This window comes from Cricetulus griseus (assembly GCF_003668045.3).
Source record: "Cricetulus griseus strain 17A/GY chromosome 1 unlocalized genomic scaffold, alternate assembly CriGri-PICRH-1.0 chr1_1, whole genome shotgun sequence".
Taxonomy (NCBI): Eukaryota; Metazoa; Chordata; class Mammalia; order Rodentia; family Cricetidae; genus Cricetulus; species Cricetulus griseus.
This window is the reverse complement of record NW_023276807.1, coordinates 39812081-39828821: the sequence shown is the minus strand read 5'-3', so window position 1 is coordinate 39828821 and position 16741 is coordinate 39812081. Positions and strand designations below refer to the sequence as shown.

The window sequence follows — 16741 nt, the reverse complement described above, 5'->3', positions numbered from 1 at the left end:
AACATAGTCTGCCATGTCTTTGTCACTTTGGAAAGTTCTAAAAAGCCCACTTATGGCAATCCTTGACATTTATGGAAAGCACGAGTTGTCATGTCCCACATTTTCGAGTTGTTGAACTCCTTGAAGACTCTGGCTTTAGTCACTGAGTCTGGCTCCATTCACTTATTACTTGTTCAGGAAATGTCTATTGAGCTCTTTTCTGGAGCCAGCCATGAGCCTGGACCGTGATGGAGTGCAGAAAGTGTTGATGGCAGTTCCCAACTCTCGGGAGATACTGTGCACACAAGTAAAGGGTTAAATAAAGATGATAGGGTTAACTAGCAACCAAGGCAGAAAATCAAGATGTGCTGCAAGATCTTATAGTTGGGGCTGAGCTTCAACTACAGGGTATGAAAGGCGCTTAGGGGAAGGTCAAGTGCATGGGGCTCAGGGAGGGCGCTACAAAATAAAATAGGGCCACCTGAGCAGTACCCATAGCTCAGCTTCCATCTCCTCTAGTCCTGCCTTATTGAAGCCTTTGGTTTTCCAGCTGGGGGAAAAACAAAAACAAAAATGAAGCAACAACAACAAATTTTACTTCCTCAGTTTTGATCTCCCTTTGGATTTCATCCCTTGCCTTTTCCCTTTCAGTCTTTCTCTGCCTTCCACTCTTCCATAGATGGCTACATGCTGGCCCATTGCCCTCTAGACTTCTTACAAATCTATTCCTCATCTCCATTGCATCCTCTCTGCCCCTTTCAGTACCAGATAGCAGTGTCTGTGCCAGGCAGGTGCTCCACCTGTCTGGGTTGGTTGAATAACTAAACTGAGCATTGTGAGGAAAAGAACAGAGAGAAAGAACTCCTGGGTAGAACAAAGGGACAGATGCAAAAGATACCTGAGCTGCAGCCATTGTTTACAGTCCTAGCCAGCTTCCTGTTGCTGTTAGGAATGACAGCATAAAGGAGAAAGGAGCTTTGTGGCATTGAAATCAAGGAGGCTTTGATTGTAAAGTTATGGTAGGACCCTATTTTCATTGCTCCTTCTGCTTCCTCCATGAGCACGAGCGTGCACGAGTACACACACACACACACACACACACACACACACACACACACAGAGGAGGGGAGGGAGGGAGGGAGGGAGGGAGGAGGGGAGGGAGGGAGGGAGGGAGGGATGGAGAGAGACACACAGACACACCAAGCACACACAGACACATACTACACATACATACAGACATACACACAGACACACACACACACAGACACAACACACAGAGAGAGAGAAAGAGGGAGAGATACACAACAGACACATCAAGCACACACAGACACATACAACACACAGGCACACATACACACAGACACACACACATACATACAGACATACATGCAGACACACACACACACAGACACAACACACAGAGACATACAGACACAGACACAACAGACACAGACACACAGACACACAGACACACACACACACAGACACACACACAGACACACACACACACACACACACACACACACACCTGCTTAGTTTTTAGCATCACCCAACTACTTTGTAGAACTTTGAGTAGGGTGAGACTTTGCTTCGTGCCATTTTCTCTGACCCTCTTTCATTTGCTTTGCTTGGGGAAAGAGACAGAGGAAGCCACAGAGGACACAATGTCAGCAGCCAGAGTCTAGTGAACTGCACAGCTGACGTCCTCACACTCAAAATGGTCCATTCGGAAGTGTGAAATAAGACTTTAGGTCTCTGCCTCCATGTGCAGCTTATCTTTCTTCTCTTTAATTTTTTGCTGCCAGGAAAACTTAGATAGTATCCAGATTCCCTCCCATTCTGTGTGTCATGGCTTTGATTGATCTTTTATCACTCCATGGTCCCCTACCTAACCTCCCTTTACTATAGATAATATGAAATCTCACTACCCCTGAAGCTCTCCCTGAGTAGAAGCCAGATAATAGCCTCACTGTGCTCTTAAAGCAATTAAAACATAAACTTACTTAAAAATAAGTCAGCCTAGGGCTCTTTTCTTCCAGAGAACCTCAGTTTAATTCTCAGCACCCACTCTGGAGGGCTCAAAAGTCAGCTCCAGGGGATCTGATGCTTTATTCCTATCTCTGAAGGCACTCACACAGTGCCACAGGCACACACACACACACACACACACACACACACACACACACACACACACACACAAAACAAACAAACAAAAAACACGGGCACAATCACTTGTGTTCATATATGTCTGTGACTGGCTGTGAACTTACTCTATTGACCAGCTGGCCCAGAACTCAGATAGCTTCTGTCTGCCTCTCACATGTTGGGATTAAAGCTATGACCACCATGCCCAGAGATATTAATGTTGAAAAGAGATGGCTTGATAATTAAAATTTTTGTCCTGCTCTTGCAGAGGACCTGAGTTCAGTTCCCAGGACTTGTGTTGTACAAAGCACAACTGCCTGTAACTTGAGCTCCAAGGGAATCCAAAGCCTCTGGCCTATGGGGGCACTTACACTCACATGCACACACACACACACACACACACACACACACACACACACACACACACACACTTAATAATAAAATAAATCTTGGCCAAAGAGAAGCTTTGAGTGGCTGACACCAGAGCTGTTGACATTAGATAACTTTCAGAGAGACTGGCATGTGGCCTCTTCTGGCAAAAACTGAGCATTTTGCCTTTACAAAAGGATGGGAAGGGGAGAGGAACAGAGGACTGTGCAGAACCACACTGTGAGCTTGTGGGTAAGTGGTTCTGCCTCTCTGAGACCTGGTTTCCTTTTTGTATCAGGATCCTGGTGCTTCATTCTGATGACTTAAATGTTAAAATAACCTCCATATGCATAAGTACAATGTTGATCATGGTAGCCTTGTGCTTTGAGGACCTCAGGGAAATGTTTTAGCATAGCACTTTCTTCCCTTTTATTAATTAGAGAGAATTTTCAGAGACATTTAATGCAATTAGCTGCTGACAACAGTATACAGTCAATTCCATTTGGAGGTAAAGCATAGCATCAGAGACATTATAATGAAAAACTTAGTGGACTATCATTATTTACCCAGAAGAATGGTTAAAATAAAAAACGGTAACAACACCAAATGCTGGCAAGGACGCAGAGAAATTAGATCACTCTAACATTGCTGATGAGAATGTAAAATATGCACTCGCCCCGGGAAACAGTTTGGCTGGTTCTCGGGAGCTAAACGTGGAATTTCCGTATGAGCCAGCAATTACACTCTTGGATGTTTATCCCAGAGAAATGGAAACATGTTTATGGAAAACTTGAACACAAATGTTCACAGTAACCTTGTTTGTACTAGGCAAAGACTGGTATCAACACAAGCATCCTTCAATGGGTGGATAGTTAAACAGATGGAATATGTTCTCCAACAGTTTGCAAAAGTTAAACAGCAGAATATGTACACCAGCAATAGGGAGCCAGCTAGGGGTACGCACAACTTGGTGGCTTGCTGGGGAGTTATGCTAAGTGAAAAGAAGCCAACCTCAATGGCTTGCAGTATGAATCAGAGGAGAAGACCGATTTTCCTTCTCTCAGTAGTCATCAATTACCTAAAGGTGGGGCCACATGAGGTGTCCCCCATGTCAGCTGGTGTTGTTATGTTCAGTCCTTGGTTAGACAACTATTTGGTTGAGATTTCCTAGGTACAATTTCTCTGTCTTCTATAGAAGAAACTATCTATAGTAGACTACCTGGTCCTCTGGCTCTTAGTGTCTTTCTGCCCTCTTTTCTCTGATGTTCCCTGAGCCTAAGTGAAGGGGTTGTATTGTCAATGTATCAGTTGAGACTGGGTACCCCACAGTCACTTGTCGTCTTCACCAAAATTAAGATTTTAATTTAAAACATGTGGAAGCAGTTTCGGAGTCTTTAGATCCACCTTGCCAGTGTTTGGGTCATTAATGTGCTTAGCATTTGTTGGGTTCAAGGACTTCTTCATTATTTCAATATTCTGGACAGTCGATCACATTCAGATCCCAAAAGGTATGAAAACTTCCCCTTTCCATTCAACATAAAATGGCAGAGCAGAAGGGTTTTTGTGTCTTTTCCTTCTCATGAAGGTTTGACAATGTCTGTCTGGACCACAGAATCCTGAAAAATAAGCACAGCACCGTCTTGCAGAGCAAGAGCAGAGAACAGACTAGGTTGGGTTTAGAGAATTTGGATATCTGGCCTGAGATTTGGTCAAGATGAAGCCTGAGGTCTTGGCCATGATCAGGTTGAGAGTGATACTCAGAACATTGTCACCAGGGTATACCATTAGCAGGCATGTGAGGGACACATCTGGGCCAACTTACTGTAGGCTACTTCTCTGAGATGTTAACTCAGAACTCAAGTTTGGGTTTTAGATTTCCAGGACACACGGGGAGTTCTGGAATCTGAACCCTAGTTGGCTGCCTGCTTGAGCTGAGGAAGACTTTATGTTTGAGAGTGTGTGCTATAATCGTGAAGTCTCGAGACTCTGAGGCATGATAGTCTCCTGTTCTTTGAAGTTGTAGGACAGTCCCATCTGGACAGCAGCATTGAAGATCAAGAGATTGTCACTAATCCGCCAGACATTTGCCAAGTTGTGGAAGTGACCACAGAGAGTGATGACCAGCCAGTCAGCATGAGTGAGCTCTACCCTCTACAGATTTCTCCTGTGTCTTCCTACGCAGGTAAGGGGAACAGGAGGGTGACTTTGAGACTAAAAAGGGAGCACATCACCAAGTCTAGCACCACCCAGGTTTACCACACCACAGGAATCTCTATTCTGTACTAGAAATTATTTTTGGGGGATTATTCTTACTCTTATGTTCTTGACAACGTCTTGGACACCTCTGTTAGAAGATGTATCCATGGTATTCCTTTACTTGACTGCCCATGATATGGTTCATTTAGGTCTACAAATAACATTTCCTGGAATAAATGCTTCATGGTCATGATAAATATACAAGAATTGATATAGTTATTGAGAACTGGCAAAGACTGAAAAGCACTGGCACATATGAATTCAAATTCACTTGTAATGTATTTACCTAAATTAACAGAATTGGGCTCAGAGTGGTTTGATGGAATCTAGATTTTATTAAGGTAGATAAGATTTCAGAAATCGTCTTTTCTAGATTCTCTGTTTGTGGAAGTGAACTACTTTTCTCAAGGTCACTTGGTCAGTAGTTACCAGCCTTCAGCTTCGAGGTCATTGCTAGATCTGGTTCATTCCTCTAGCTTTACTTGCCACTTCCATGTATTTCCTCCCTCCCTCCCTCCCTCCCTCCCTCCCTCCTCCCTCCCTCCCTCCCTCCCTCGCTCTTTCCTTTCGTGTTATACAGTGCTGCTTCTAGCTGAACTGGGCCACTGAGCCCATTTCTGCTTCTCCTGGGGACTGGCCCTATCATTGCAGAAATTAGTGTAGGCAGAGTTATAGGATTCAACACAGACTAAGAAAATGAAGCCTCCTTTTGTCACCAGAATTACAGCATCTTACACTCCCTTCCTGACCATCTCCATTTAAGCTTTTTGGGACTCAATCACAATTAGGAAATCTAAATTCAGAGTCAGTGTTAATGCTTGCGGCTATTAAAAATAAAAAGCAGAGGCCCAGGCATGGGAAAGGTCAGTCAGCTCTAGCAAATGGATCATTTTCTCCCCAGATCTTTTTTGCATGCGTTGGAGGCCACACAGGGATAGTATGGTTGTTTGTAAATTATCAGCAGATAAACTAACCTCATATAAATTAACCTGCCATCTTTCTTTTCCAATTTAGTTTTTAGTAGTAGTAAAATACATACTACAGGAATTTGCGATTTGGTCAGTATCCAGTTGAATGGCTTTGAGTATGTTCACAGCAACCTTCACTGCCACCTATCTCCAGCAGTCTTTCATCTTCTAGAACTAAAATGATGTATCCATTAAACATAAACATCCATTAAACATGTATCCATTAAACAAACTACCTGAGTCTTGAGAACCATGCCCATTTTCTGTCTACTCAGTGGGGTCTTGTGAGTGGAGTTGTGCGGTCTTTACCCTTTGAGGACTGGCTTATTTTACTTGGAATACATCACAACTTGCTTTTGTGTTAGGAGCATACAAAGAATGTGAGAATGAACCTCAGTGACAGGAATCCTATAACCCATCAAACAACTTGCCATCAGTAACTTCATTCATCACACATAGTTTGAACTCGGATATGTGTCCATCTCTTTTTGGTCTTTGCCAGGGCCCAACAACTATATTATTTGTTGTATGTTTTAACTGCTTATAGGAATTTATATTGATTGACCTGCTTAATTATCAAGAGAATGAATGTCATTCTCTCCTCTTCAAAAAACAAAAACAAAAACAAAACACCGAGGACTCTAATACTAATGTGAGTCTAGGAATGAAAAACTATTGACATATAAACCCATGTGTAGCTGATGCTGTTAGACATTCATCAGGGTGCTACACAGGGTCACATGCGATAGTCTCATTTGACTGTCAAGGGACACACCAGAGGAAGAGACCAAAATCTTCCATGTAGAACCAACGGAAACATTAAGCACTGAGCTATTTTTCCCGCTATTTGTGGAGCTAAGGCTAAAGTCATGGCTTTCTTCGAAGTCACCCACCTGCTGTGGGGTTTAAGGGGTGGAGCCTTAAAGTAGACGAGTTTGCCTGTTTGAGGTTTTCTTGTGGACTTTGGAAAGACCTTCTTGTTCTTCTGTCAGCTGTGGCATTTTGCCTTAGCAAATGCATCCTGAGAACAGATGTTGTGTAGAGAAAAATGAATATTTCATTTCCCGCTCTGGGACATTTGCAAAGATTTCAAAGGAAGGGTTTCAGCTCCAGGGTGGAGCAGCAAGAACATGAGAGTCTAGCTTTTCAGCTGGGTATTTGGTTTATCCCATTGTTTTCATTGTCAGGGAGGGAGGTTCATTGCATGGAGTCAAAATGTTTCACTGTTGGTCCCTTTGTAGATTTGAAGACGTGTTACAAAGTGCTCTGTTACTGACCATGGCCCATTCAAGGCTCCCAGTCAGGATGTTGGTAACATTCTGTAGCTCTCTGTTCTCACCTTCTGATTTTATGTTCCTCAGTAGCATAGGCTGTTTGCATGTTTTTGATGATAGAGTTCCTTGGTACAAACTGTACATCCAAATATCAACCACCTTCATTCACCTGTCCAGGAAACTACTCTTTGGAGGCTGTTGTTGAATATTCCTTCCCTGTAAGGCTCACTGACATATCATTCTAGGAGCATCACAAAGTCACAGTCAGCTTTGCAGCTCTGTCTCCTAATGTATTATTTAGCTGTCAGGGTAAGAAGGAGTTGAGACAGTGTCTTTGGGTGGAAGGAAGTATTTGCATTGGATAATTTAAGCTGATAGAAAATTCCACTTTGATTGTAAAATTTTCAGAGCGCCCAAGTATGTTTCAAAGGTCAGGCTGAGGAAGCACTAAGACAGAGTCATTTTTCCTTTTGCTTGTTTGTTTACTTCATTATTTTTGCAGTGCTGAAGAGTGAATCCAAGGCTTCAGACATGATAACAACAAGCCCTCCGCCACTGGACTGTATCTACCAGCTTTTGATGTATTTTGATGTGGCTATGTGTCACATCTTCCTAGGATTTAACTAGATTGTTGGTGGTTTAGTAAAAGAAAACCATGATGGCAATTCAGAAGAAAGGAGGTGGAAAAACAGGTTGTGTAGGAAGCAAAATAAGAATCAGTTAGTTATATGATCAAGAGAACAGAGATTGCATGGGCAGCCAGCCATCATTCTCCCAGAAACCACATGTATGTTATGAATGAGGCAAAGCACATTGACATGGAAACTAAGGTTCAGAGTTAAGCTGCTGAGTGATCAGTTGCATCTTCTAGTGAACATAATTGAGGAAATTATATGGAAAGAAATCAATGCTAATCATATTTTGTTGAATGAGAGCCTTCCAGAAAATATATTAGATATCACATAATACAATAATGTGTTCCATAAAATATATCATCTCCTTCCCTGTGATGTTCTCAAAGTGGTTTGGCAATATGTATCCTCCAGGCAGATGTTAAAAACTGGACTGGAGTGGCATGATTCTAGAACTGCCTCTCTGGAAGAGTCCTTGATGTCAACTGATCTGAGTCCAAATTACTTTCTTCCCTCTTGGCTGCTTGTAAGAAAACAGGCCAGAAAGGTTAAATCAATTAGTCGTGTATCTGCTACTACTATGTAAATATTTCAGCTTGTTCTGACCACCCTTGCAAAGCAACTTGAATATTTTTTTTTTTATCCATTGTATTGGAAGTCAGTTTGAAAAGTATCCAAACTAATAAAACGGGGAAGTGACATAATCCACATTGACATTTTGGCAGTCACATCGATCTGGAAGCCACAGCTGCAGTGAACTCATTTGTCATGTAAGAAGTCATTTTGGAAATGGAGTAAAACCAAGAGAACAGGAATGAGGACTTGGAGCCAACTATTGAGTAATAGTTAGAAAAACCGCCATTCATCCAAAAGCAAACTTTGGGATCCTTACTATGGGAGTCCCAGGCACCTGCATCTCCTACACTGAAGGCTCTCAAGGCTCTAAAAGAGTCAGAATTATAAAGCCAGTGTGTTAGTACATTTCACATTGCTTTAAACACATGAGGTAATCAACTTTAAAAGAGCAAAAGATATCGTGGCTCACAGTTTCAGAGATTTCAATGCAAAGCTACCTGGATCCGGTGCTTTGGGCAAGTGATGGAGCAGAACAGTGTGGCCAGAAGTGCTTGGTAGAGCAAAGCTGCTCAGATCATGGCTATGAAGAGAAAGAAAAATAAGAAGAATCTGGGGATCCCCCATATCCTCTGCACTGGTATGAGTGCAAGAATCTTCACCTCCTTAAGTTCCCAGTCCATCCCAACATCACTTTCAGCACTTGAACCTTTGGGATACAGTTAAGATCCAAACTCTTAATCCACTGCCTGAAGTGGAGAGATTCCATAGGTACATCAGGAACAGTTGGTCTTAATTTAGAAATGATTCTCTCCAACTTGCATTTGTGACAGCCGAAGAAACAAGGACAGAGTATGTGTGCCATTACTTAGCCACAACTTCATTCCTCTAGTTGAATGCTGGGTTCCTTACAGGAAATTGACGTTCTTATCCCCTACCAGTTCTGTTCTAAGTCTTACCAAGGAGTTTAGCCTGGCATCTAACTTCCAAACCCTCCAACAACTGTGGCTTGAGATTGTGGGATCCTAGAACCTTGGTGTCAACAGCTCCTTTCTCTGAATCTTCTGCCTTCCAAGGCATGCCTGCTGTCTTTGTGCGCTTGCTTTTATTGGAAGGGAAAAGGCACAGGAAGATTTATGGAGAGTCATTAGGAGGAGAGGGGGCTTGATGCATGTGGAAGGAAGAGAAACTTTGGCTTCAGAGCACAAACAAAACTAAGCATGAAAATAGAAAGGGGATCTTGAAGTTTTGCCAGCAGGAAGGCAGTCTCTGTGCTGTGTTTGTGACTCTGGGATCCGAAGTACAGTTTTGTTTTCTTTCCTCTGCTGACTCAGTCTACAACTTGGCAAGTTTCTCAACATCTCTGTTCCTCGTTTTTTCTTCTTGGAAGTAGCAGTCCGGCCTCCTCTGGAGGCCAGGCTCATGTGGCCTTTGTGTTTGGAGGGTTGTTTCCTTTTCTGGTCTTCGTTTACTTGTGCCTGAAAACATTTGTTGTGCCCGTTGTCAGATTGTCTTTGTAGCTCAGATCATTGTCAGCTAAGACCTAGGCTTCCTCATGGCATCTGTGGCCCCTATATGGGAATGTGTGGGACAGATCATTCTGAGTTGGAGGAACAAATGATTTGATTTTTGGTCAGTCCCTGGCAATCTCCCAGGCCTGTCTAAAATCCCTGGAGAACAGTGGCTAAGAATCATACAAAAAGCATTCCTGGGTGAGACTGGTCGCTCTCACATGCTTGCTGTCTGTTTAAGGAATGCGCTGGGGGTACAGTTTGTCCATTTGTTCTTTAACTTGATATATGTGGGGAGACCAGTCTCTGGCCGGGGCTCTGAATGGTGGAAAGGGCTCTGGCTGGCCTGGAGCCATAGGAGCTTAATTCTGCTATCAGGTAGGCATTCGACTGGAAGCTAATCTCCCTCAGTAGTGGCAGGGTGGAATAGGGTAGAAAGCTGTAGACAACTTATTGCCAGATGATAGCAGCTGCTTCCCGACTTAGGATTGTTGTAAGGGATGAACAAGACTGCTACACAAAGGTCCTAGCTGAGCCTTTCTATGGTTCTCTAAATGTCCAGCTCTTGTCATTAAAATTAATGACCCAGACAAAATGACCTCCAAGAGTCTGTGTATTTTAGATGTTCTACCCTCTATGCATTAATTTTTGCAGTGGCAATGAACAGTGAAAAAAAAAAACTGTTGCGTGTCATTTTTTAATTTGTAGAAGTTAACACACAGATGATGAATAATCACCAGTTAGTGAATTTGACTCTGCTGAATCCAGCCCAGTGTGCAAACTTGGTGTTGAATACCAAGGACATTGCAGACACTGTGTGTCAGCTCTGTGCTTTCCAGACACCCAGCACTCTCTCAGTAACTCATCATGTAATCCTCTTTGAAAAGGGGCAGGTAACTGTAGCTCACTGTGGTTAAGAATTGTTCTTTGGGTCTCACAGCTGGCAGGTCCAATAGGTTTATAATGGATTGTCTATTGCCCTGTAGCAGTATGACCATAAGCATAGTGGCTTAACACAATACACAGTTAACTGTCTCACAGTCTCTGTGGGATGGGAGTCCAGGTATGGCCTAGCTGGACACTCTGCATCAGAGCCTTGCTAACCTGTCATCAGAGAGTCAACTGTTGAGCCACTGGCTCACATGGCATTGGACAGAATTGAATTCCTTGCAAGTGTTGAACAGAGATCCCCAGTTTCTTGCTAGCTTTTACCTGGAAGCAGTGCTTAGCTTAAATTTGCCATGTGGGCCTCCCTAACACAGCCAGCAAACAAAAGACAGGTTAAATCTTTTTTTTGTTTTCTTTTTTTATTTAAATTAGAAACAATCTTGTTTTACATGTCAATTCCAGTTCCCTCTCCCTTCCCTCCTCCCCTACGCCCCACCAGGCCCCCTTTCCCATCTCCTTTCTGCTTCCCAGGGAGGGTGAGGCCTTCCATGGGGGACCCTCAAAGTCTGTCATACCATTTGGAGCAGGGCCTAGGCCCTCTCCCGTGTGTCTAGGCTGAGAGAGTATCCCTGCTTAGCACTTGGATGGGAGACAGGTTAAACCTTATAAGATGACATGGTCATGGCCATACAATATTTATCTTTGCTGTGTTTTGTTGGCTAAAAGCAAGTCAGAGTTCCTACCCACAGTCAAGAGGGCGGGCCCAAAGATGGTAAACACAGAATGAAGGTCTTGGGCCATCTAGAACATGGCCACCTGCTAAGACTCCAGTAGAAGCTGGATCTCTATAAATCCAAGGGGAGGACACTATTGTTAGGAGGAGGCAAGGAGAGATTTAGGAAGATTTCTTGGAAAATTTCACTGTGTCAGGACTTCCTGTGACTACTGGGATGGACTAGAAGAAGACAGTGTGTGGCATTGTGGACAGAGCTTCAGAAGAAGATGTCTCAGGGGTGGCATGGAACCCCAGGAGGCAGACTATGGCAGCATGGCATTGAAAGTGAGCCTCTCCACTCAGCTCCAAAGCCCACTCCTGCTGGGGAACCAAGCAAAGAACTGAAATTCACTCTGCCTTGTCTCGCTTGGAAGTGTGTGACCTCGCAAAGTGGAGGGAGAGGGCGTGTGCAGTTTCTTATTTCTGAAGTGCTGGCATAGGTTTTTAAGGTACTTCCTGAGTCTCTGAAACAGCTTGAGCAACAAGAATATTTCTGTTTTTCTTTCCATACAGAAAGTGAAACTACCGACAGTGTGCCTAGTGATGAGGAGAGTGCTGAGGTGAGCTATTGCCTCTTGTTTTAAAGCACAGGTTTTTCTTTTGGATCTGTGTGTGAGTGAGCGTTGTGTGTGTATGAATGTGTGATTGTATGTGCGAGAGTGTGACTGTGTGAAAGAGACAGAGACAGAGACAGACACAAGACACAGAATGCACATAGCTTAAAATTTACCTTAGCTTTTCATTCCGAATTGTAAAATGTAGTACTGAGCACTGGGTGGGAGGAGGGGGAGTAAAATGTGCCCATCAGAGGGGTGAATACAACATGGCAGGAAGAGAAAATTGAAGGCAAGGCCAGGAAATGTTGATATTCTTATGGCTGTAAACATCCTGGTTTGTCAGCTGGAGTAGAACGGCCTGCCCAGCCCAAAGCAGTGGACAGAAGTAAACATCGGGAACAGCTGGCAAAATTATCTTCACACAGATCAGTCCCTTCTTTGAGTGGTCCTGCAGAGGCTGGTGTGTGTCCAGCCTCCACTCCCTGCCAGCCTGCTTCCAGCTTCCCTCTGTAGGCTAGGCTCCCACAATGGCAGGAAATGGGCTACGATGCTGATGGGGAAAAGAGGGGCATGGGGAAGACGCTGATGTTTGGTTGAATTCCTAATATTCCAAAGTCAGGAATTCTGAGAAGACAGTGGGCACCCATGGGGGCATATTGGATGATCCGTCTTCTTCAAGGACTTTAACTCATTTTCTGCCTGGCAACTGTGATGCCTGTTGTGGTTCAGAAAATGTGGCTCTCAGCCCCATCCACTTAAAAAGCAATCAAAGGGCATTTGCTGACTGTTTCTAAGTTCCTTATTCTCTTCTGAAAATTCAGGGTAACTCATTAGGTTGGGCCATCCATTGTGGCTGGAACTGGAAGCCAAGTTGCCACCTTATTTTGTGTCTTTGCAGAATAGTCTTGGCCAGGTTTCTGGGAGATAGCAAATGGGAATTGATTTGAGAAGTAAGAGAAGCCATTGCTTTACATATGGCATTCAGTGGAAAGGAAAAGAACATATATATGTTGATTATTTTTTCTCAAAGGGGAGACCACACTGGCGGAAGAGAAACATTGAAGGCAAGCAGTACCTTAGCAACATGGGGACACGGAGCACCTACCTGCTGCCCAGCATGGCCACCTTTGTCACTTCCAACAAACCAGATCTGCAGGTCACCATCAAAGAGGAGAGCTGTCCAATGCCTTACAACAGCTCCTGGCCCCCGTTTACAGACCTCTCCCTCCCTGCCCCAGTGACCCCCACGCCCAGCAGCAGTCGGCCTGACCGGGAGACTAGGGCCAGTGTCATCAAGAAGACATCTGACATCACCCAGGCGCGTGTCAAGAGCTGCTAAGCCTTTGACTCTCTCTGGTGGTTGTTGGGATTTCTTAGCTTTGTGTTGTTATTTGTTTGTATTTTATTTTTCTCTCTGATCCCTATCTTAGACAAATCGAAGGGAAAAAGCCTTGACAATAGAATATTGATTGCTGTGTCCAACTCCAGGGCTGGAGCTTCTTTTTAACTCAGGACTCCAGCCCCTTGGTAGATGCATATCTCTAGAACCTGCTGGATCTCCCAGAGCTACTCCCTCAAGTTCATGGACCAACAGCCACAAGGGCAGTGGAGGTGCTGCGTTGCCTACGGTCAAGGCCAGCATGGTGGAGTGGATGCCTCAGAATGGACGAGAAAATGTGAACTAGCTGGAATTTTTTATTCTTGTGAATATGTACATAGGGCAGTACTAGCAACGTTGCAGTCTGCTTCTGCACCTTATCTTGAAGCACTTACAATAGCCTTCTTGTGATCTTGCTCTTCTTCACAGCACACTCGGAGCCCCCCTTCTGTGCCCGTTACCTCACTACCCACGCCTCCCAACCCATCCAACCCCACCCACCCCACCCACCCCGTTCCTTTTCCCCTTTTCTCTCCTCAAAGGCAATGTTCCACATCTTGGAGGAGGAGGAGGAGAAGAAAATTAATTTCTCCACAGCTGTCCCACTTTAAGACTGCTTGAAAAAAAAATCTTTCTAATCTGCTATGCTTGAACGCCACGCGGTACAAAGGATAACTGTCATGGAAATATTATGCAAATTCCCAGATTTGAAGACGAAAATACTCTAATTCTAACCAGAGCAAGCTTTTTTATTTTTTATACAGGGGAATATTTTATTCAAGGTAAAATTCTAAATAAAATATAATTGTTTTTTATCTTTTCTACAGCAAATTTATAATTTTAAGATTCCTTTTCTTGTTTATCAGCAGTTGTTATTACATCCTTGTGGCACATTTTTTTTTAATTTTGTAAAGGTGAAAAAAAAAAACTTTTATGAGCTCATGTAGCAATCAAATTATCCTGTGGATTGATAATAAATGAATATGGTATATAGTTAAAATTTTTAACGGGTATCACTCCTGGCTTTATCTGTGTCTATTTGCATAATCGTGGATCAGGGCAGACAAACTGTTTATTCTTGGAGTCCAACATGCTTTCCTTTACTGATCAAAAAACAAACAAACAAACAAAAAACAATAGCAACACCTTAGGAGGTTCCTATGGTGAGTCTGTGAATAATTTCTTCTTTCAAATGCCCACTGCACTGGGCCCTGGGCGGAATGTCCTACACCAGTTTCCATTTTTGCTCATCACAGTTGTGCCCAGAAAGGGCATTCATCACTATTCCATATGGTAGAAGTGGAGAGCTGAGATGAAGAGCCTCTGCTCAGTTTATCCAGGCAGCACAAGATGAGGATGCTGGTGGAGCCCAAGTCTGGAGAGTTTCTGAAGGAAGTCTGTTTCCTTTTCCCCAGTTCTCTGCTGTGAGTAGATTCCTCTCATCTCGGTGTGTTTTCTGTCCTATCTGTGGGCTTAGACATAGCTCACGTTTGTGTTGTGTTAAAAATCTGAGCACAGATAAAACACTTTGAGTAGTGAGAAATAGTTGTTGGATTCTACCTTTCTGTTACTCTAGCTTCTAAGAAAGACCTGGGCTCTTTAAATGAAGGCCCTGCTCTGAAAGTATACGACTTTGAGAACACTGGTTTCCATCACCTAGTTGGAATTTTGTTTTCTTCCCTTTTGAATTACCCTATTGCCTTCACATACACAACTTGGTATTTCAAGGTACAGCCCCAACCTTGAGAAGGTTACCTCCTTTACCTCCCAAGCTTCCTCAGAATACTAAAACTTAGCTTGCCTTCCTGCCACCTTTGAGGGTTGTGAAAAGATCACCAAGTTAATGTTTGAAAGGTCCTTTCAATTTATGAAAGGACAAAGGGCTCTTTTTATGTCTATCTCTATGTGTGGCTGCATATACAGCAATGACCATAAAATTATCGTCCCTGAACACAAATCAATGGAAACACGTTACTGTTTGGTGAGTTTGAAATGTCTCACACAGGTGACCAGTTGTTTCTTTTCAGAGCTCCGTTGTGGGGAGTGTTTATTTGGATTCCTTAGCACAAGTTGTAAGGTCCTCAGTATATGAGCCCTCCCCTTTGGTAGTTTATATTTTAAAATCTCATTAATCACCCTGTTTTGTTTGCAAAACAACAAAAACCCAGTAATAGATGTTGGCCCTGACTCCCGTGGTGATTGGTAGGTCTAGGATTGTCTGCTGTCCCTTCTGCACCCATAATGCCATGCCACTGCTTTGTTCTATTCCTGTGGCAGTAATCAGACTAGCAGCCAAATTCAGGATTCAGACATACACAATTTAGGTGCTCAAGATAATGCTCTATTGCCAATAAGACCACAAAGAGAATGATGCTTAAAATATCCCACACGGAAGGCTGAGTTATTTCTAAGTCACACTTGCCAGTAGTACAGGAAAACAAGTGAGTTACACAATGCCTGGGGTAGGTGTGAGGGAGCCAAACAAACCAGATGGGCAGCTCCGGAACTGGAGCACCAGACCTTGTTGTCACTTAAAGGAAGCGCTGGGGACACGTGATTTATTTAGTTGGCCTCTGTGTGTGCTGATATGGCTTTTATGATGTGTTTTGCTGTGGGTGTGTTTAAGTAGCTGTGTAACCGCCTTTCGGACAATAGTTTCCATTCTCAATAGGTCACACCCGTAACAAAGTTCCTTATACATCTGTGATCTGAGAATTCATTAACAGCAGTAAGGTAGGGCTAACTGAGCCCCTTGATGAGATTGGCCGCCACAATGTTGTTTGGGTGCCTTCCATAAGTTCATCTTCAACCATAGGCTTCTTTCCCTATCTCAATGCCAAAGCAGTATTGCATCTACTTGAGTATATCAGATGTGGGCAGCTAAGAAATACAAATCCTTTGGCCATCAAAGCCCTTTTTGTTGTTGTTGTTGTTGTTGTTGCCCCAAGTGCAAAGGGTACTATCGTGTAACCCGCTCCTTAGGTAGAAATTTTAGGAACGAGGAAGATGAGTGATTTGGTTTCAGAATTCTGAGTTTCCAAGTTGATGCTTTTAAAAGTGTTTTCCATGTGAATGAAAAAAAAAAGTGTTAAGCCCCAAATGGCCTCTTGCCCCTACATCTGAGAGGTGAAACTTTAGACCCTACGTTTGCTAGAGGCTGTCCTTTGAGTGTTGAATTCATTAGGCTTTAAAAGCCCCATGTCACTTTAGCTTTGGACAAACAGATGCAGATAAAAGGAGGAAATCAAAACCCAAGTCTTCCGCCAAATCTTTACTGATGACAGACAAAGAAACTTAGGAAAAGGCTGGCAAACAGATAGCTGGGTCTCACGCTTGCAGGGGTAGAATATCCAATACTTTACTACTTTGGGGTTTGGAAATAGTATGGAGGCAGAAACGTGTTTTAACTAGTTATATTCAGCCATTTCATCTGAAA

General features: G+C 43.3%; 1 protein-coding gene across 3 annotated transcripts in view; it reads left to right on the top strand.

Moving 5' to 3' along the window:
* Positions 1–14312, top strand: part of Irf2 (interferon regulatory factor 2) — a 101118-nt gene extending 86806 nt beyond the window's left edge. For 2 of the 3 annotated variants that reach the window (XM_027391080.2, XM_027391082.2), the window contains exons 7-9: positions 4511–4675; positions 11884–11930; positions 12958–14312. In XM_027391080.2, the coding sequence (XP_027246881.1) occupies positions 4511–4675; positions 11884–11930; positions 12958–13266 (521 nt within the window). In that variant the 3' untranslated portion in view covers positions 13267–14312. The remainder of the gene's footprint in view (positions 1–4510; positions 4676–11883; positions 11931–12957) is intronic. The other variant, XM_027391083.2, reaches the window with a different exon arrangement.
* Positions 14313–16741: the final 2429 nt, after the last annotated feature.